This window comes from Lynx rufus, unplaced genomic scaffold, assembly GCF_022079265.1.
Source record: "Lynx rufus isolate CCGP_SWC_20201006 ecotype Redwood Valley unplaced genomic scaffold, mLynRuf1.p SCAF_17, whole genome shotgun sequence".
Classification (NCBI taxonomy): domain Eukaryota; kingdom Metazoa; phylum Chordata; class Mammalia; order Carnivora; family Felidae; genus Lynx; species Lynx rufus.
The window spans coordinates 48473594-48495878 of record NW_025814831.1 but is presented as its reverse complement, the minus strand read 5'-3'; the positions used below and the strand labels follow the sequence as shown (position 1 = coordinate 48495878).

Sequence of the window (22285 nt, the reverse complement as noted above, 5' to 3'; positions counted from 1 at the left end):
TACTTTCAAGATAAACTCATCACTTCACACCTCTTGTTTAAATAATTTATTGCTCAATGATCATCTCTCCTCTTTCCATGTAGGGAAGGACTGCATTTTTCACGTTTACAGCTCTGTCTAAATGTGGTATTTGGTGAATGAACAAATGAGGCTACTTAGGGTCAGCTCCATCATTTACCCCACTTTTCACCGCAAAGTACCTGTCTTTATATGCACTACCTTCACTTTCTCAACTCCCATCATGGGAGAAGATCATTATTTTCTTTCTATGGCTCGTCTCTCCCTTCCTGCTATGTCCCATCCCAGTATCCTCAAGGATACTCTCAATCATCTCTCAATCATCTCTTCTTCTCTCAATCATCTCTTTATCCCGAGTTTTTACTCTCCTTTTCTACTGGTTTTCCTTTGTCAGGTCTAAAAGTATAAATAATTTTACACCAGTATGAAAGCCTTTATTTTTCCCTCTGCCACTCAAACTTTTAATTTCTTTCCTTCCTTTCACAGCCCAAACTCATTGCTGTTTCCAATGACTCATGGCCCATGTACTCCTCCATCTTCTGCAATCTGATAATGACTCTACTCTAGGCTCCTGAAGGTCATCAGTGACTTCCTAGTTGCCAAGCTGAATGATCTTTTCTCAGTCCTCATTTCCCTCAATCACTCTGCAATATCTAAACTATTACACATTGTGGCAGAGACTGCTGGTTGACTACCGAATGCCCCACTCTCCCCTTCTTATCAGCACAACTCCAACCATATTCCAAGTGGTGATGTGTCCAACTAAAGGACAATATTTCTCAGCCTCTCTTGCAGAAGAGTTGGCCTTATGAAATGTAAGCTGACAAGCTTGTATTTGTTAGATTAATGCCAGCTGCTCTAACAGATAAATTCTAAATTTTCATCAGCTTAGACAACAGCACTTTTTTTTCTCACACAACCCCCAAAATGTATGTTCCTGGCCAGCAGGAACCTGGCCAGCCTTTTCCATGGTCATTCAGGGAGCCATGCTCTTTCCATATATTGGTTTACCTTTTCCTAGGACCTCAAAGTCCTTTACACTCAGCTAGCAGATGGGAAAAGTGTATGGAGGATGGCATGTAGGGCTAGAGCTCAGCTGTATGGCAACACATAATGACAAGGGAGACAGAAAAATGTAGTTTATGTGAATGCCCAAGAAGAGGAAATGGATGTGGCAGGCAACTAGCAGTCTCTGCCTCAGAGCTGAGCTAATTCAATAACAGATTCTGGCTCAGCCAAATCAGCAGGCATGATTGGCAAAGGCCACAGTCCCTCTCCCTGACAGGGCACATTCCAGGCAGAAAATTTCACTTCATCAGCCCTTTAAGCCAAAGATGAACATTTCTTTTAGCCAAGTACAAGAAAAGTACAGATGAGGTTTATAGGACATATGGAGTGTCTCACTGCCCTGATCAACAACTCTCCTGTTCATTTCATTCACTCCGTAGACTCTAAATCAAAGTCTTCTCCAAAATTCCCTTACCATATTTCCTCACTTAGATGATGTTTACTGACTACTCTTGATCCACGGGTTATAAGTGGCATGTCTGTGGATTATCCTTTGTTCAATTCCTATTACTTTGTAACAGGAGCACCTTTATCACAAGGTGTTCACAGAAATATGTAAAACAGATAATTTCTCCTTCGGTCTCCCCAGTCGCATTGAGAGCAATAATTCATTCTTAAAGATGGAAGTTTCCAACTCTTTCAGTTGTTTGTTCTCAAGGTTTTCCTACTAAGAATGAGTGTTATTTTAAATGATTCATCTTTCATATAAATTAGCACGGACACAGAGAAAGTCAATCACAACTATTTCCTTTTCGTCTTCCTTCAGAGCCACAGACAGGTACATGAAGCACTTTTGAGACCCAGACTTGTATTTGCATACAACTGATACTATATTTATTTAATCTGGGCTTTCTGCCTGGTACTTGAATAGAGAAGAATATCTTAGTTCTTAGAATAAGAGATCAAAATTGTTTAAGACTCAAGAATAGAGTCTTTCAGGAAAAGGAAAAATAGAAGGTATTATGGTTATTCATTCATTCAGCAAACATTTACTGAGCGCCTATTGTGTGCCTACCAGTGTGTGCCGGGACGTGGAGGTGGAGGGACCAAGTTGAACAAGACACAGCCCCTGACCTTGAAAGACTAACGCACAACATGCAAGCACACAACACAATGCAGTAAAATGCTATAGAGCATTTGAGGGAGCTCAAGAGAGTGGGTCACTTAGTTTTGGGGATAAGGGTGAGGAACTTTTAGGAAGAATCTGAAGAAGACTGCGGAGTGATCAGAGATGAAATAAAAATCCAAGACTATGCTGAGGAAAACTAGATCAAAAATGGTATGAATTAAAAAAAAAAGCATTGAATGCTGTGTAGGCATGGGCCCATCTTGCGTGACGTCAACAAAAAGGTGTTTAGGGAGGCTCCTTTAAACCTGAGGTAGGTATAGGTGGAGCTTAAGGGCCACTGTGGATCTTAGCTGAAATGCCCATCAGCACTGTCCTGGTAGCTGTCACTGTGATGTGCTGCGCAGATCCCCTCCTGGACAAAAGGACTTATTCCTCCAGCTGCCGGCATGCAGCCCTTAGCTGTCAGCCTCCTCCTGCTTTGCCTCAAGAGAGTGGCTGCACCCACGGCCCTGTGCCCTTCCCTTGGGCCCCAGTGCCTGGCCCACCCAAGGGTATTAAGGCCCTCATCCCCAACTCAGGACAATCCAGGGACCCATTAAGCTTCTGAGTTACTGGGTGGTTTGGGTAAAGCCTTTTTTTTTTTTTTAATGTTTATTTATTTTTGAGAGACAGCATGGGGAGGAGCAGAGAGCTGGGGAGACAGAGGATCCAAAGTGGGCTCTACAGCAGCAAGCCTGAGGTGGGGCTCAAACTCATGAATCACCAGATCATGACTTGAGCCGAAGTGTGACGCTTAACCAACTGAGGCACCCAGGTGCCCCTGGGTAAGACCTCTTATTAAAACTGTACCACAGTGTGACTTCTCTCTCTACCCAGTCCTGCTTCTGTTCCTTCCCTTTCACAGGTGTTAATCCAAAAGCCCTCCCTAATAAATACCCGACATGCTAATCTCCATCTCAGAGTCTGCTTCGCGGGGTACCTGCCAACAACTTCCTTCAGAACCACAAGCAAAATGCCAGAAAATCTCTGTATTCAGCGAACCATCACAACCTACAGTTGAGTTAGTTCACAAATGTTATTATTCCACCATTTATTTACTCACAGTTCATCCCCCAAAGACATTTTCAAAAATTCATGCCGATCTTTAGGGTTTAAACTACAGCCAAGCTAAAACTGAAAATATGTTTTCGCCCAAGTTCTGAACATACAGATTCTGATCCTGATTTACACATGGACACAAAAGGTCAGCCAAGTTTGGCCAAGACACTCCCACTCCCTAAACTCTCTGAAGGATTTAGTCTCTCACTTTGGCAGCCAAAGATATCAAAATGGACTTTCTTGCTAGATAAAAGTTTGGGGGACCCTAAAAAGCTGGAACCAGAATCAGACAAAATGAAGGCTTTACTACACCACCTGCAAATTTTAGCAAACAGATGCTGAAATGACATTTGTGCAGAGTTGGCCACAAGACATCATGTGGCCCACAGAAATGTCGGGAACTGGCATGCTGTCTGACCCTGGCAGTAGTCCTGCCCCCCGACCTCTGAGCACATACAGGCTCCCTTCTTGCTCTCTCACTATACTGCCTTCCCTGCTCTTCTTTGTCTCCAAAGCAGAGGCTTACGGAATCCAAAAGACCTGGATGCCATTCAATCCTCATGACATATTAGCTATGTGAACTTGAAGAAGGGATTAACCTGAGTTTCATTCTCCTTACCTGCAAAAACGGAGATAAAACAAACAAAAAACTTCTCTGGTGCAGTTGACAGGAATGAAAACAGTAAGCCCACTGTCAGAGTGACACAGAGCCAGGCAGAGCCATACAGAGCACGTCATAGCACCGTGCTTCATGCTAACAGGAGCCAGCAGTGGTTCTCACCTTTGCTGCGCCGTGGTATTGACTGGGGAACTTCAAAAGTACGGAAGCCGGAACAACACCCCCAGACAGTCTCATATAATTGGTTGGGGATGCTGAAGCATCAAAAATATTTAAAGTTGGGGTGCCTGGCTGGCTTAGTCAGTAGAGTGTGTGACTCTTGATCTTGGGGTTGGGAGTTCAAGCCCCACATTGGGTGGAGAGATTACTTAAAAATAAAATCTTTAAAAAAAATATTTAAAGCTCTCCAGATGATTCTAAGGTGCAGCCAAGGTTGAGAACTACTGCTTCCTGCAGATTCTTTTACATAAGCCACGTAACTACCCTATGAGTTTAGTGCAATTATCCATCCTCCCCTCATTTTTACACACAAGGAAATTGAGGCTTAGAAAGGTTAGAAGATTACTCAAGTGTACTACAGTATTAAGGGGCAAAGCTGAGGGCTGAATTCACACAGTATGACTTCTAAGACCTTACCGCCATCAGCACACTGCTGTGCTACCACCCCACCTACTGAATGTGGAGAACCTTCCAGCATGGCTTTGAGCGTACAGAAGATACTCCACAATTGGTAGCTAATTTGTTCTTTGCTTTTTAGCTTTCCTCCTCTCCATTCTCTGCTCTTCTCAATCGCCACCTGAAATATTGCTTGCAGTTGATGAAGAGAGAGGGATGGATGCAAACGACTTAGAAGCATAGTCCAGAAGGATCTAGGAAAAAACTATTTTTTCCTTCTCCTCCCCTTCCTAAAACTAGGCCATGAGCACACACTTACTTTCTGTTTAAAATGTTTTGAGATAATTATTAGAGATACTATACTGGAAGTATCAGAGCTCAAGCCCTGCGTCGGGCTCTGTGCTGACAGCTTGGAGCCTGGAGCCTGCTTAGGATTCTGTGTCTCCTTCTCTCTCTGCCTCTCCCCCACTTGTGCTCTGTCTCTCTGTATCAAAAATAAATTAAAAAAAAAAAAAAGTGTTCCTCCTACCAAAAAAAAAAAAAAAAATCGGAAACCCAAAAGAAAGTTTTTCCACCACCCTTCTCAAGTCTAAGTCAATGTTTCATTTGCTTATGTTAATGTCTAGGCCTTGTCCATGAGGATATATGGTTTTTACAATTACAAAATCATAATTTTATATTCAGATTTGTCTGTTCACATTATGCCATGTATACTTTTCCAAATTTGTTTTATAAGCCAATTAAGTCTCCTAATACAGCTCTGCAGATAATGAAGATAATTTCCTACATAAGTAGGCCTAAGATATTTTCATTAAAAGTGTCCCTCCTACTTGGGGCGCCTGGGTGGCTCCTAAGCATCCAACTTCGGCTCAGGTCGTGATCTCGCAGTTTGTGAGTTCGAGCCCCACGTCGGGCTCTGTGCTGACAGCTCGGAGCCTGGAGCCTGCTTCGGATTCTGTGTCTCCTTCTCTCTCTGCCCCTCCCCCACTTGTGCTCTGTGTCTATCAAAAATAATTTTTAAAAAAAGTGTTCCTCCTACCAAAAAAAAAAAAATTAGCCTTAGTACTGTGAAAACTGATATAAAAGTTTGTAACCATGTAAAAGTCACAGGACATGACATTTGCCTTCCTTTATTTGCTATGCGTGGCTCAGTGCCCACATACCTTGCCCCCATCCCTGGAACCAAAGCAAGTGCTCAAAAAATACACGATGCATGAACAAATGATACTTTTCCTGGCTGAACAGTAAATGTGTGAAATCAGACTTCTTAGAAGACTCCAAAGTGAAGCCTGAAAACTGAGCAGAGTGAACAAGAGCAAAGCGAGCAGGAAAACAGCCGGAAACCCATGGTAAAGGCCAGCTACATTAGCCAGGAGGAAACATGTGGTTTCCTGAATTGCACCCGTGCAAGGCCATCAACCTTTGAGGCATGACATGTAAACACTGTCAAGGATCTTCAGCTCTCTCTTCAGTCACTCTTTGGAGTTCTTTGTAAAAGCTGCTTACACTTTTGGGCTCTTTTCTTCCTGTGCACTAATCTTGGAAGGAGCACAGAGGTGGAGGCAGCTGCAACGGAAGAATAAGGCTTCAAAGAACTGGAGTAGGTATGCTTCAGAGAACCCCCTGGTCAATGTCCTTGGAGGAGGGTTCTTAAGCTAGGCCTCCTCTGGGCACCACCGTGGGATTTCAGGAAACTGGTAACATGTGCAATTAGTGTAAATTGTGAGTGTGTGTGTTTGTGTGTATGTGTGTCTGTCTGGCTTTCTGTCTGGAAAGGAGACTTCAGATGTCATCAGATTTTGCTCTTGGTTTTAGAGCATGCTCCTTCTTCTCCACGTCATCAACTCAAGTGAGACTCTTCTAAACCCATCACTCTTCATCAAGAGCTGGAGGTGGGGATGAATGGGAGAAGGTGGAAGCCAGGGAACTCACCCTGTGGAAGGCCTTCTATTAAGTGAGTCAACAGATGAGAACAGATTCAAGAGTGCCTAACATGTATAAGGTCCCATAAACGTTGTTATTATTACTCTCTGCCAAACACTTTGGGCTTTTGCAACTTCACAACCACCCTAGAGGGCAGCATAAATCCCATATTCTATTTACAAGGAGATTTACTTAGGGTGATAGAGTAAACTAATCCAGTGCCACAGCTATCCAATTCCAAAACTATCCAATTCCAAAGCATGGACTCTTCATCTCCACCCCACAGCCCGAATTACCGGCCACACTTTCAGTCTCGGGGTGACCTCTCTAGCCACCCTTAAGGCTTTCACATTGAAAGCTCGAGAGTCTTGCTCTTTCCCTGAGTCCAGCATCAAAACAGGCACTGAGCCTAAGAATGAGCTTCTTTAAGCCAAGCCATAATCTCTACTTGCTTGCATAATATGGTCCCAGTAATCCTACTCAAATTCCACACTCAAAGCCAGTTGTTCATCCAGTTTATCAAGGGCTAAATAAGAAAGAAATCACATGTATCGCAATGAATTCCCTTGCCTCTACTGATACAGCCAAGTCAAAGGCCAGAAGAGAAATGTTTTCTGGTAGTCACAAACCAGAGTGAGAAAGCTCTAAACAAAGCCTACTGGTTTCTGGTTTCAAAACCCAGGCTAAAAACTGCAGTTAAATATCAGCTACTAAAACAGCCTTCCCCAAGCAGGTGAAAATCCTGACAACTGCATTACACTGATCACTACTTAGGTATCTGCACTTTACAGATGTTGTCCCTGTGCCTCAAAAGAGCCAAGCATGCTGGCAAGGTGTTACTTCTAGAGAAGTTAAGCAAGGCTCTCAGGGTCACAAAGGCAGTGAGTAGCAGAATCAGGACTCAAACTCAGGTCTGTATGAGAACAGCATCATTGGTTTTAACCATACTCCTCCTACCGTCTACACAACCACTGTGAGTCATGGTACCCAGGGCCAGCATCTCTTCTTGTTTTTTTCTGGATCTACTTCCCTGATATCTAGCCAACCTCTCAAGAGGAGAAGGCAATGAAGCAAGACAGATGGATGGACTCTATAAATAGAAGATCTGCGTTTCAGGTCCAGTTCTGCCATTTCCTGGCTCTGTAACCTTGGATACAGAGCACTTAACCATCCAAGGTCTCAGTTTCCTCACCAGTGCAGTGAAGATCACTGTTCACAATGCACAGACCTGGAAAACAATGCGAGCTAAGGCTTAAGTATTATGCAAATGTAAGTTACCCTTACTCCTACTTAACCCACTAATTCAACAACTAGTAGTGGCCCTTTCTCAGCCTCCCCTCCACGCTCATCTCAGAGTTCGTCTTGGGCACCACCAGAGTCCGCCACCATCTCCTCCTCACGCCCCTCGCCCCTCTCCTCCCTTTTGGCTGTTACTTAATCTCCCTCCACTTCAGCAGCTCTCTCGCCTCGTCGGAAAGACCGGCCTTGGACGCTGGGACTTCTTTCTTTCCAACTCTGGGCACGAAGGGCTTATCTCTCCTCAGGACGTCAGGGCAGCCACCTCTGCGCGGCTGCTGCGGGTTCCACAATGCCTGCGCGGGGTGCGCACGCGGCCCCGCGTCCCGCCCCGAGGGGCGGGGTGTGACCAGAGAGTTTACATAGGAGGTGCCGGCAGTAGGGAACACCCCTCCGCCCGCGGAGCTTCCTCTGCGGCGCAGCCTGTTGGTCGGGGCCGCGCGCGCGCGCGGAGCCGCCGGGGGTTCCCGCCCGCGGACACCTGGGCCCTGGCCCTGCTGCAGCCCCGCCTGCCCGCCGCGCCACCAGCCATGCGGCAGCCGCTCTACCGCTGCTACAACATCACCTCCGTGGAGAAGGGCTACTCGGCGACCATGGGCGGGGTGCTTTTCAGCGCGGGCCTCCTGGGCAACCTGCTGGCGCTGGGGCTGCTGGCTCGCTCGGGGCTGGGGTCTTGCCCGCCGCGCACGCCGCCCTCGGTCTTCTACGTGCTGGTGTGCGGCCTGACGGTCACAGACTTGCTGGGCAAATGCCTCGTGAGCCCCTTCGTGCTGGCCGCCTACGCGCAGAACCGGAGCCTGTGGGGACTGGCGCCCGCGTCGGACAGCTCGCTGTGCCAAACCTTCGCCTTTTTCATGTCTTTCTTTGGGCTCGCCTCCACGCTGCAGCTCCTGGCCATGGCCCTGGAGTGCTGGCTCTCCCTGGGGCACCCCTTCTTCTACCGACGGCACATCACCCTGCGCCGCGGCGCGCTGGTGGCGCCCGTCGTGGGCGCCTTCTGCCTGGCTTTCTGCGCGCTGCCCTTCGCGGGCATCGGGAAGTTCGTGCAGTACTGCCCCGGCACCTGGTGCTTCATCCAGATGGTGCACGAGGAGCGCTCGCCGTCGGTGCTGCGCTACTCAGTGCTCTACGCCAGCCTTATGGCCCTGCTGGTCCTCGCCATCGTGCTGTGCAACCTGAGCGCCATGCGCAACCTCTACGAGATGCACCGGCGGCTGCGGCGGCGCCCGCGCTCCGGCACCAGGGACCGCGCGGAGCCGGGCGCGGGCGAGAAGGAGGCGGCTGTGAAGCCCCTGGAGGAACTGGACCACCTGCTGTTGCTGGCCCTCATGACGGTGCTCTTCACTCTGTGCTCCCTGCCTTTAATAGTGAGTCGCTGCGCGCCGAGGCTGCGGTTGCGGGACCGAAGGGTGGAGTGCGTTGGACGCCGCGCAGGAGTTGCGCCCTGGGCCCCGAGGGTTTGTTGGTGCGCTCCCCAGATCGGGTCCCCTCCACAGCCCCGAGGACACAGAACCGAATTTGTTGAGCCAGAAGAGGCGGAAACAAAGAAAGGAAGGCAAAGACGGAGTCTGAAAGTGTCTCCCTAGCTCCGCAGAACCTATCCAGTTAGCAGTACCCTCTCCTCCCCTCTGGGAGGATCTCGGGGCTATTTTAGCACCTCAGCATTTGAGGAGCAGAATTTGGTTCCTCTTTCCAGAGGGCTAGGTAATGTTTTATTTCGTAGACCCGCCCATAATTTTAGTGGCGTCAGAAATGGGCGAATGCACCTGGGAGTTTTTCCCCAGGTGTTGGCGTGGAAAGACTAAGGGAAGGTGTAATCCTGCCAGAACCTGCCAGAGTGATTTGCAGAGATGAGAGACTAAAGATAGATTTCGTTTTTAAAAATTCTCAAGTAATCTTTGAGGAGTGGCAGCTGCTGTTCCCGGTGGGGGGCGGGCGGGGGGCGGGTGGCCATAGAGGCAGAGGGGCTGTTTGGACGGGCAGGTGTGTACTCGAGGTTCAGCCTGTCGTTTGGACAACCTGCCTTGACAGGTTTTGTTTTTATCTTGGCAGGCGAGGTGACGGGAAAGCCATTATCTCCGGTTTCTGTTTACTAATGGGGGTGGTGGTGGCGATAGAAGTACCTGGTAGCTGTGAAGGTGTTTCCTCCTGGGATCCCGGCTAAGACGTTTTAGGAGCAACCGAGGTTGAGAGAACTTTTTCAGGGTTGCTCCTCTCCCTTTCCCCCATCCTCAGTGTCCTTGTTCAACATGATATACATTTAAGTAAATCCATTGCCAACAATGCCTTTGAAGGCTGAGACGTCTGTGAGTAGGTAGCAATGTAGCAATTTTGGATGTTATTTTTAAGATTGGAGGAAGGTGGAATATAATGTAATTTTTTTTAAATGAAGGCCTTAACGTGTGGGAAAAGAGTTGTCTGTGGCATCATCATGCACGGTTAAGCTCAGAATTCCCCAAAAGAAATAAATACATCTATATAGAAGGAGATCAGGTATAGGCATAGATATGTAACAGTGGTTCTGAAACATTGGCTGGCTCAAAGTCACCAACAGAGCTTTTAAAATCATAGATGGCAGGGCGCCTGGGTGGCTCAGTCAGTTGAGCCTTGGACTCTTGATTTTGGGTGTCGTGATCTCAGTTTGTGGGTTCAAGCTCCATGTCAGGCCCTGTGCTAACAGCGTGGAACCTGCTTGGGATTCTGTCTCCCTCTCTCTCTCTCTCTCTCTCTCTCTCTCTCTGCCCCTCCCCTACTTGCTCTCTCTCTCAAAAATAAACCTAAGGAAAAAAAAAAACAACCCACAGATGCCTGGGCCCTATCCCCCATCGTTTCTAATTCAGATGTTTTTGAAGAATTCTTATTTATTTTTTTACTTATTTATTTTTGAGAGAGGGAATGAGAGAGTGCAGTGGAGAGAGAGAGAGAGAGAGAGAGAGAGAGAGAGAGAATCCCAAGCAGGCTTCACACTGTCAGTGCAGAGCCTAACGCAGGGCTGTATCCCACAAACCATGAGATCATGACCTGAGCTGAAACCGAGTCCCACTTTCAACCAAATGAGCCCCCCAGGCGCCTGAAGAATTCTTATTCTTAACAAGTTCTTGGGTGAGGTGAAAGCGGCTGATCCAGGGATATCATCTGGAGAACAATACTCTAAAACAGGAGTTGGCAAATCACAGCCCACAGTCCAGATCCATCCTGCCCACTGTTTTTGCACAGCTGGGGAATTAAGAATAGTTTTTACAAATGAACTGATTTTACAAATCAATTTGATGATAGTATGCAGGAACTCTAAACCCCAATTAACTCAAATACTGTTCCAAGAAAAAAAAGACTTTCATTTTTCTCAATAGTAGACATCAGTTACCCCAAAAATGTACTTAATTATTATACATTTTTAATTTCATCAGTGAAAATTGTGGAAATGTGTTTTCTTGTTATATAAGTACCTACCAAATACTCACTATTTGCCTCTTGACCTGTAAAATGTAAAATATTTACTGTTGGACCCTTTACAGAGAAAGTTCACAGACTCCTGCTCTAAAGTAATAGCCTTACTTACCTGCGCTGTGAAAAAGCAGACAATAGCTAAATGTATGGATGTTATGTCCTCATTTTGAATGTTTTAGTAACAATAATGTCGAAAAGAACATAATATAGCATAATACACAAGAGCATTGCATTTGGACATGTCTCTCAGGGGAACTGAATAACTTATACGGGATTGTGAGGATGGAAGGAAATAATGGATTTGAAAATGATTTTAGGGATGCCTGGGTGGCTCAGTTGGTGAAGCGTCCAACTCTTGATTTTGGCTCAGGTCATGATCTCAAGGTCGTGAGATCAAACCCTGTGTTGGGGCTCTGGACTGGGTGTGGAGCTTGCCTAAGATTGATTCTCTCTCTCCCTGGGCTCCTGGGTGGCTTAGTTGGTTAAGCCCATGGCTCTTGATTCCAGTTCAGGTCAGGATTTTAAGGTTTGTGAAATCAAGCCCTGCATTGGGCTCTGCACTGACAGCACAGAGCCTGCTTGGGATTCTTTCTCTCTCCCTCTCCCTCTGCCCATCCCCCTCCCCCACCCCACTCATGTGCTTGCATTCTCTCATGCTCTCTCTCACTAAAAAGAAATAAGAAAAGAAAATAAAATTATTTTATTTAAAAATTTGTAAAGTTCCAAATATATTCAATGCAGACAGGTGTTGAGTTTGGTAAGTTCTTTATAGATTTTTGATACTAACCCTTTATCCAATATGTCATTTGCAGATATCTTCTCCCATTCCGATGGTTGCCTTTTAGTTTTGTTGATTGTTTCCTTTGCTGTGGAGAAGCTTTTTATCTTGATGAGGTCCCACTAGTTCATTTTTGCTTTTATTTCCCTTACCTTCGGAGACATGTCAAGTAAGAAGTTGCTCTAGCTGAGGTCAAAGAAGTTGCTGCCTGTGTTCTCCTCTAGAATTTTGTTGCTTCCTCACATTTAGGTCTTTCATCCATTTTGAATTTATTTGTGTGCATGGTATAAGAAAGTGGTCTAGTTTCATTCTTCTGCATGTTGCCATCCAGTTTTCCAGCACCATTTGTTGAAGAGACTTTTTCCATTGGATATTCTTTCCTGCTCTGTTGAAGATGAGTTGACCATATAGTTGTGGGTCCATTTTGGGGTTTTCTGTTCTGTTCCATTGTTCTATGTGTCTGTTTTTGTGTCAGTACCATACTGTCTTCATGACTACAGCTTTGTAATATATCTGGAGTCGTGATGCCTCCAGTTTTGTTTTTCTTTTTCAGGACTGCTTTGGCTATTTGGGGTCTTTTGTGGTTCCATACAAATTTTAGGATTGTTTGTTCTAGCTCTGTGAAAAATGCTGGTAGCATTTTGATAGGGATTTCATTGTATGTGTATATTGCATTGGGTCATATAGACATTTTCATAATGTTTGTTCTTCCAATCCATGAGCATGGAATGCTTTTCCATTTTTTTGTGTCCTCTCCAATTTCTTTCATAAGTGTTCTATAGTTTTCAGGGTATAGATCTTTTGCCTCTTTTGTTAGGTTTATTCCTGGGTATTTTATTGTTTTGGTTGAGAATTTTTGCATCCATGTTCATTGGGGAGATTGGCCTGTAATTCTCCTTTTTAGTGGGGCCTTTGTCTGGTTTTAGAATCAAGGTAATGCTGGCCCAGTAGAATAAGTTTGGAAGTTTTACTTCTATTTCTGTTTTTTGGAACAGTTTAAGAAGAATAGATGTTAACCCTTCTTTAAATGTCGGATAGAATTCCCCTGGGAAGCCATTTGGCCCCGGACTCTTGTTTGTAGGGAGATTTTTGAATACTGATTCAGTTTCTTTGCCAGTTATGGGTCTGTTCAAATTTTCTATTTCTTTCTGTTTCAGTTTTGGTAGTTTGTGAGTTTCTAGGAATTTGTCCATTTCTTCCAGATTGCCCAGTTTGTTGTCATAGAATTCTCTTACGCTTGTTTGTATATCTTGGTTTTGGTTGTGATCTCTCCTCTTTCATTCATGATTTTATCTATTTGGGTCCTTTCTCTTTTCTTTCTGATAAGTCTGGCTAGGGATTTATCAATTTTGTTAATTCTTTCAAAGAACCTTCTCTTAGTTTCACTGATCTGTTCTACTGGTTTTCGTTGTTGTTGTTTGTTTCTATATCGTTTCTGCTCTAATCTTTGTTATTTCCCTTCTTCTGCTGGCTTTAGGCTTTATTTGCTGCTCCTTTTCTATCTCCTTTAGGTGTAAGGTTAGGTTGTTTATTTGGGGCCTTTCTTGCTTCTTGAGATAGCCCTGAATTGCAATGTACTTTCCTCTTAGGATTGCCTTGCTGAATCCCAAAGGGTTTGGACTGTCGTGTTTTCATTTTCAGTTACTTCCATGTATTTTTAATTTCTTCCTTAATTTCCTGGTTGACTCATTCATTCTTTAGTAGGGTGTTCTTTAACCTCCAGGTATTTGAGGACTTTCCAAATTTTTTCTTGTGGTTGACTTCAAGTTTCATAGCGTTGTGATCTGAAAATATACATGGCATGATCTCAATCTCTTTTTACTTATTGAAGGCTTATTTGTGACCCAGTATGTGATCTATCTGGAGAATGTTCCATGTGCACTCAAGAAAAATGTGTATTCTGCTTTAGAATGAAATGTTCTAAGTATATCTGTTAAGTCCATTCGTGTCATTCAAAGCCATTGTTTCCTTGTTGATTTTCTGCTTAGATGATGTGTCTATTGTTATAAGTGGGGTGTTAAGGTCCCCTACTATTATTGTATGATTATCAATGATTTTCTTTGTGTTTGTTATTAATTGGTTTATGTATTTGAGTACTCTCAAGTTGGGGGCATACGTATTTACATTTGTTTGATTTTGATAGATAGATCCCTTAATTATTATATAATGTCCTTCTTCATCTCTTGTTATTGTCTTTGGTTTAAAACCTAATTTGTCTGATATAAGTATGGCTACTCTGGCTTTCTTTTGACATCCGTTAGCATGATAGATGGTTCTCCATCCCCTCACTTTCAATCTGCAGGTGTCTTTAGGTCTAAAATGAATCTCTTGTAGGTAGCATATAGATGGATCTTGTGGGGTTTTTTTTTTTGTTTGTTTTTTTGTTTTTTTTTTTACCCATTCTGATACTCTGTGTCTTTTGTTTGGAGCATTTAGTCCAGTTACATTCAGAATGATTGTTGAAAGATGTTGAGTTTAGTGTCATTGTGTTGTTACCAGTGACGCTCTCTGGTCCTTTATAGTCTTTGTTCATTTTGGTCCTTTTTTCCCCAAAGAGTCCCACATAAAATTTCTTGGAGGGCTGGTTTAGTGGTCATAAACTCCTTTAGTTTTTGTTTGCCTGAGAGATTCTTTATCTCTCCTATTTTGAATGACAGCCTTGCTGGATAGAGTATTTTTGGCTGCATATTTTTCTGATTCAACACATTGACTGTATCTTGCCACTCCTTTCTGGCCTGTCAAGTTTTTTTCGGAGAGATCTGCTGCAAACCTTATCTTTCTTCCCTTGTAAGTTAATGGACTTTTTTCCCCCTTGCTGCTTTCAGGATTCTTTCCTTGTCTGTGTATTTTGTGAATTTGGCTATGGTATATCTTGTCAATGGCCAGCTTTTATTGAATGTAATGGGAGCCTCTATGTTTCTTGGATTTTGATGTCTGTGTCATTTCCCAGACTAGGGAAAATTTCAGCTATAATTTGCTCACATAAACCTCCTGCCCTTTTTTCTCTCTCTTTGTCTTCTGGGACTCCTATGATATAAATATTATTACGTTTTAATAAAGCATTGAGTTTCCTAAGTCTGCCTTTGGGATCCCTGATCTTTGATTTCCTCTTCTTTTCAGCTTCATTTTTTTCTATAATTTTATCTTCTGTATCATTAATTCACTCCTCTGCCTTGTCCATCCCATTTTTATGACCTCCACTTGGGTTTACATCTCAGTTATAGCATTTTTAATTTCAGCCTGACTAGATTTTAGTTCTTTTATCTTTGAAGAAAGGGACTTTCTCGTGTCTTCTCTGGTTTTTTCAAGCCTAGTTATAGTTATAATCATTTTAAATTCTTATAGTTATAGTTATAATCTTAAATTCTTCCTAGTTATAGTTATAATCATTTTAAATTCTAGTTCAGACATCTTACTTATATCTGCATTGATTAAATCCCTGGCCGTCATTCTTCCTGTTTTTTCTTTTGAGGTGAATTCCTCTGTCTTGTCATTTTGGAGGAAAGAAAAACAATAATAGAGTGAAATAAAAATTTTAAAATTTAAAAACAAATAAAGAAAGCTAGATCCTAGATGTGTTTTGGTGTGCTTGTTAAGAGAAGCTTGATAGAAAAAAAAGAGAAAAGAGAAAAAAAATTTAAAAATAATAAATAATAAAATAAAATAAAAATTTTGCTCTTCCTGCATCCAAGAAACAAATAAAAGAAAATCAACAAAAACAGAAGCAACAACAACAAAAAGAACAAACAAACAAAACCCAGATGAAGCTAAATCCAGTTTCCCCTAAGGCTGAAACTTTGTAGCAGTCTATGATCAGCAGAGTAAGTGGGTGGAAGGGATTTGTGCCGTTCTTCTGGGGGAGGGTCTTGCCACGCTGCAGCCAGGGCAGACTTGTCCCAGGAAACAGGCCACCAGCGGCGGCAGCAGCTCAATGCCAGGGTTTGCTGCCCTCAGTCCTTATCTTTGTTCCTTTATAGTTGAACCTGGCAGCTTGATATGGTGCCTGCCGGGTCTTTTGCCTTCAGAGAGGCTGTATCACCTCTACCAAATGCACTCCAAGCAAGGAAACCATTTCTTTTTATTTATTTATTTATTTATTTACTTACTTACTTACTTACTTATGTATTTATGTATTTATTTATTTAATTTATTTTTTTTAATATATGAAGTTTATTGTCAAATTGGTTTCCATACAACACCCAGTGCTCATCCCAAAAGGTGCCCTCCTCAATACTCATCACCCACCCTCCCCTCCCTCCCACCCACCATCAACCCTCAGTTTGTTCTCAGTTTTTAAGAGTCTCTTATGCTTTGGCTCTCTCCCTCTCTAACCTCTTTTATTTTTTTCCTTCCCCTCCCCCATGGGTTTCTGTTAAGTTTCTCAAGATCCACATAAGAGTGAAACCATATGATATCTGTCTTTCTCTGTATGGCTTATTTCACTTAGCATCACACTCTCCAGTTCCATCCATGTTGCTACAAAGGGCCATATTTCGTTCTTTCTCATTGCCATGTAGTACTCCATTGTGTATATAAACCACAATTTCTTTATCCATTCATCAGTTGATGGACATTTAGGCTCTTTCCATAATTTGGCTATTGTTGAGAGTGCTGCTATAAACATTGGGGTACAAGTGCCCCTATGCATCAGTAGTCCTGTATCCCTTGGGTAAATTCCTAGCAGTGCTATTGCTGGGTCACAGGGTAGGTCTATTTTTAATTTTTTGAGGAATCTCCACACTTTTCCAGAGCTGCTGCACCAGTTTGCATTCCCGCCAACAGTGCAAGAGGGTTCGCAAGGGAACCATTTCTTACTGAGCAACCCAGAGGGTCCTCAGACCCCACTGCCCATGGCTCTACCCCCATTCCTTGCCAGAGCACCACCAGTGGCTGACCTCTAAACCTCAGACTCTGTGCTCTGCTGTTTATAAGAAACTGGTGGTATTGAAACCGTCTCCTCCCCCGCCCCCAATGCCATCAGTAGTTCTGGGGGACAGTTTCCTTGTGTAGTCCCCTGTCCATATTTTTACTGTTTCTCTCTGCTGCTTTCAGGGGGAGTGCTTTCTTGCACAAACCCGATATGCTCTTCTGTCTCCCCCTCTTTCTCCTCTCTCTGAATACTTCTGCCTCCCCTCTGCGGCACCATGGCTCTCCTCTCCGCTGATTCACCTCTCCACACCATGTACCCTGCTGTGTTCTCTCCCTCAAATTATGCGGATTGTTCTGTTAATCCTCAGATCTGTTTCCTAGGTGTTCAGAATGGTTTGATGTTGAGCTAGTTGTGTTTGCAGGAGGAGACAAGCCCACGGTCCCCTTACTACTCTGCCATCTTAACTCCTCCCCCTGAGCATTATGTTCTAATGCAGTGGTTTTCTAACATTTTTTTAGTCTAAAGACCCCTTTTCACTCTTAAACATTATTAAGGATGCAAAGAACTTTAATTTTTGTAGATTATATCTATTAGTATTTATCATATTAGGAATTTTAAATAAGAAAAATTTTAAATATTATTGCAAAACAAGTTAACAAAATGTACTTACTTCTTGTGTTTCTGCATTGGTGTAAGGAAAACTTGGGGCTTTCACGAAGATATAATGAATGATAATAAAATTCTAGAGATTATAGAAGATAAAATGAAAGAAAAAGCATGTTAGGAGCACAGAAGTACTGAGAACATTCTCTGAAAATGCACGTATGTGTATATCCAAAATCAACTACCTAAGAAAGGTCTAGCAAACACAAGAATACACAGTATATATTCCATTAGCCATTGGAATGATGATGTCATTACACATCAGGTATCCTTGGTAAAACTTAACTGTACACCTAGGAGTGAAAAAGGCAAATAAATCTTTTTTATGATATTGTACGTTTTTAATGATATGATACCCTGAAGACACACTGAACAGGTATTGGAAACCCCCACACTTTGAAAATCACTCTCCTAAGGAATGGGCCTGGTGACTGGGAAAAATAAAGGCTATATGTGAAGGGAGAAAAAAAAAAAAACCTTGCTCATAGCACGAATAATATATTTCATTAAACCAGTGAAAAATTTATTGAGGTTTGATTTTTTAAGTTAATTTTGCTATAATGCTGCATTAGAGCAAGATACTTAACCAAACTGAATTTTCAGATTTCCATTTTGAAAACTTTTTTTTTTGGAAGAAAATATAGAGACTATGGGATGAGCTTTAGAAGAAGTTTGTAGCACATTCTCTAATGCATGTAACATATTTTCATCAAAATTCATTTTACCTTAGAGACCCACAATGTATTGGAGGTTGGTAGGGGAGCAGGGATGGATGGAAAAGGGATCTAATGATAGATTAGCCATAATAGCTGAGAAGTTTATAGGCCAGATAAAGATAAGGACGAGCTTGTATAATTGCATATATCAGAATCCATGGAGTCAGAGAAGTGATAGAGGACATCCTGCCTGTATTGAGAGAACTCATGTGTGTATTTCATTTTGGTGGGCAAACAGAATGGGTAGGATGCTCCTTTCAAAGGAGGCTGTTAGAGGTGGGCAAAACATGGGTCCAGGGAAAAGAGTTGAAAGTGGATTTAAAGGGGCTAGTGCAGAGGATGAGGTCTGGGTGTTGTGATGGATAAACTGGATAGAAGGGGCATTAGAATCCAGAGAGCTCTCCTCAGCAGGGATGTCCAGCTACTTACGTCTCCAGCAAGTTGGCAACATAGCATTTTTTTCCTGGACTCTTAAGTCCAGTAGAGGGAGCTCTTCTCATACCAATTCACTCTAAATTGAACTACTTTAAACATGAGGGGTTTATATTCTGAGTTTATTCATTATTCTGGTCATCTTTTATGGCCAGAATAAAAGCAGTTTATAAAGTATATTCTAGAGAATATTACTGAGCAACAGAGAGGTTTTGAAAGTCTAAATTGTGTTTAAATTGATATCTCTTCAGAATTAATATGTCATAAATGAATACATTTGTCACATTTTTAGTAAACTCAAAAAATAAAAATAAAATAAAAATCCAAGTATACATTTCTAATATAAATCAAGTGACTTGAAAATACGATTAACCTAATAATATGCGATAGAACGGACATGGACAAATACTGCATAGAAGTAAAATGGTTTGTTTTAGTTATGTAAATCTCATTTAGTTACTCAGCTCCCAACTAATAAAGTATTGTGACATAGTTAAAATTATATTTTGCTGTACTCTACTTTGAGGAGAAAGGAACAAATGTAAAAACAGACTTACATAAAGTATTTGCTTTTCAAATCAACTTACTGTTGACCATTTATCAAATTCAGCATGTTTCTGGTACAAACAACATTCAGTGCTGTAATTCACTGTGGGGATATAAAATGAGAAAAATATCACATCTGCCCACATAAGCTATAATACAGGACGAGGGATGGAGTGATTGGGGCCGTAAGGGAGTTTAGAGGAGAAAAGGTATTGCTACTAATGATAAGATAATAATACTGGCAAATTTTTGAGTTCTTACTGTGTGCTAAGACCTGTTGTAAAGGTTTTACTCATATCATCTTATTCAAACTTCAAAACAGTCATGGAAGGTAGGTACACTTATCCCCATTGTATAGGTGAGAAAATGGAATAACTTGCCTAATTTCACGCAGCCAAGTGAGGGTTCCATCCAACCTCATGGTCAGACTCTAAAGCTAATGGACTTAGCCGCTCCCTGAAAGAGACTTCCCGAAGGGCTTAATGTTTGAGATGGACCTTGAAAGGAGCTAGGATTTGGGCATGTAAAATCCAAAAGGTTTTAAAGTAAAATGCTCAGTTTTCACATTTTTGAAATGGAGATAATGATTGTAATGGATTTTTGTGAGGATGAAACGAAGTTTTAAAAGTGAAATTCCTAGAACAGTGCTCTACATGGGCACTAACCATTATTATTATTAGTAGTATTATTAGTGACGATGGGAGAGGGCATTCAGATATAAGTGTAACTTCTTTTTTATTTTTAAAAAATGTTGATTTATTTGAGAGAGAGGAAGAGTGCACACATGTGGACAGCGGAGGGGCAGAGAGAGATAAAGAGAGAGAGAATCCCAAGCAGGCTCCATGCTGTTAGAGTAGGGCCTGACTCAGCGTTCAAACCCACAAACCATGAGGTCATGGCCTGAGCCAAAATCAAAAGTTGATGCTCAGTCAGCTGAGCCACCCAGGCATCCCTAAGTGTATCTTCTTAAGTGCAGTAGATGGGAATGTCTGAGCCCACTGAAATGCTCTATAGAAAATAGAGTAAAAAGTAAGGAAGCAATTACAGGAAGACACATCTCATATTCCTTGATTGCACTGAATGGGTCTGGGCTGGACAATTATTCATAACCCCTCCCAGTAATGTTGAGTTTACATGCTTTCTGTCCCATTCGAGTCCATTTTGTCCTATTATGGATTTAGACTCTCAGTAGGCATAGGAAATAGAACGGCTGGCCTCCAGCAGAGTGGGAGACAATGGTAGTGCTGGCTGAAGTGTTGGCCATGGTGGCTCAACAGGAGGAAAAGCCATGGGATGGGACAATTTGCAGGGCTCCAAGGAGGTCAGAACCTCGGGGAAGATCAAGACAATATGAGTGGTCAGGCACAAGTAAGTAGCCTTATATTTCTGTGTGTGTGTGTGTGTGTGTGTGTGTGTGTGTGTGTGTGTGTATCCTAGTCTGAAAAGAGGATGTCAACCACAGAAAGGTAAGCATCTATCCTAAGAATATGTAATTCACATGAGTTGAACAGGTCCTTGTGTAAGTCTCCTCCTATCTTCCCACTGGAGTATTTCCTGTTTCCTCGTTGATTAAAAGTTTCTCTTTCATTGTTGTCTCCAAACATGCAACATTTCACAAATGAGGCTTGATTCTGGGCTAATAAAAGGACAGAAAGCAGGCAGAAGAAAAAAAAGAAAAACCAGAGAAAAGAGAATCTCTGTGTTTATGGAAACGTGGTGACCCTCTTTGTAAAAGATTTGGTGGCCTGGATTTGTCCCATGTCAGCTCTTCCTCTGTACAGCCTGGCAGGGACCTGGAAACCCCAGCCCTGCAGCATCACAGCAAGTAGAGCAGCCTTCAGGGACTTAGACGCCTCTCCCAGAAGCACTCGCTTCCACTGAGCCTTCAGGTCGACCTTGCACCTTCCAAACTCCTTACTTATTCCTGTCAGTGGCAGTGGTCTTTGCTGCTTGTAATTGTACCAAAAATGAATATTCCAAGCCAAGTTGCCATGTTCCTAAAAAATTAATGTTTCTAAAGTGAGGTAAGTGAATTTATTTCTACCATCAGCCTTTCAGTGTCATAATGGGATGTTTTTCTTTAAAACAGTATCGTGCTTACTATGGAGCATTTAAAGCGGTCAATGAGGAAAACGGCACCTTTGAAGAAATGGAAGACCTCCGAGCCTTGCGTTTTCTATCTGTAATCTCCATTGTGGACCCTTGGATTTTCATAATTTTCAGAACACCGGTATTTCGGATGTCTTTTCACAAGATTTTCATAAGGCCTCTTATGTACAGAAATTGGTATAGCAATTCGTGCCGAACTAACATGGAGTCCAGTCTGTGACAGTATTTTACCATCCAGTCTCTGGTAAGCTGAGGAATATGTCACATCTTCTGTCAAAGAACCATGATTTAAAAAAAAAATTACAATTTAAAAGCTATCTCCCATAACAAAACATCTAAATGTGTTTTCAGAAGTATTTGATAACATCTTTAACAATCTGTGGCCACTCTAGTCATGAACCAGTTCAGTCGATTTTTTCATCTTGAGTTATGAACAGCAACTACAATTTCATGTAGTGTAACCAATGTTAACAGTCTTAACTGTTCCAACATTTGGGCGTGGCGTCCCTAATGTTTTAGAGAGAATAATGACACTTCTGGGTGTTTATTTGGATTCCGGTAGAAGCACCATTATTTACAATTATGTGATGTGTGTTCTTAAAATTTCTTATCCTATTCATTTCTGGTGAAACCTGATTTGTTTATTTTGTATCCTAATTGCCTGAATTATAGATGCTCTGCAGAGAAGTGAGGTGGGAAGTACAGCCAGGTCAGGGTTTGGACAGGCCTTTGCCAGCCACCCTCTGGAATGGTGCTCACTGCTTCATGTGGAGAGGTGGTCCATAAATAAGTAGACATGAGGCAAGATGTGACTGTGGTCCCCAGCCTAGAGAAGAAACACTAGTTTTTATCTTTTGAAGTCTAGTATTCAGGTAGGGATGTCAGTAGGAATCGAAATTTGGGAGTGGGTTACAAAATGTTTCAATTTTTGGAAACTTCATTTTATATGTTTATCATATTGATGGATTCTTTGCGGGAGGGATTTATGTTTCTTTGAAAAATGGTGACATATGACTTC

At 42.6% G+C, this 22285-nt stretch overlaps 1 protein-coding gene across 2 annotated transcripts in view; it reads left to right on the top strand.

Annotated features, from left to right (window-relative positions):
- Positions 1-8122: 8122 nt before the first annotated feature.
- Positions 8123-22285, top strand: part of PTGDR (prostaglandin D2 receptor) — a 59875-nt gene continuing 45712 nt past the window's right edge. For both annotated transcript variants that reach the window (XM_047079653.1, XM_047079654.1), the window contains exons 1-2: positions 8123-9073; positions 21248-21511. In XM_047079653.1, coding sequence (XP_046935609.1) covers positions 8237-9073; positions 21248-21487 — 1077 coding nt within the window. In that variant the 5' untranslated portion in view covers positions 8123-8236 and the 3' untranslated portion in view covers positions 21488-21511. The remainder of the gene's footprint in view (positions 9074-21247; positions 21512-22285) is intronic.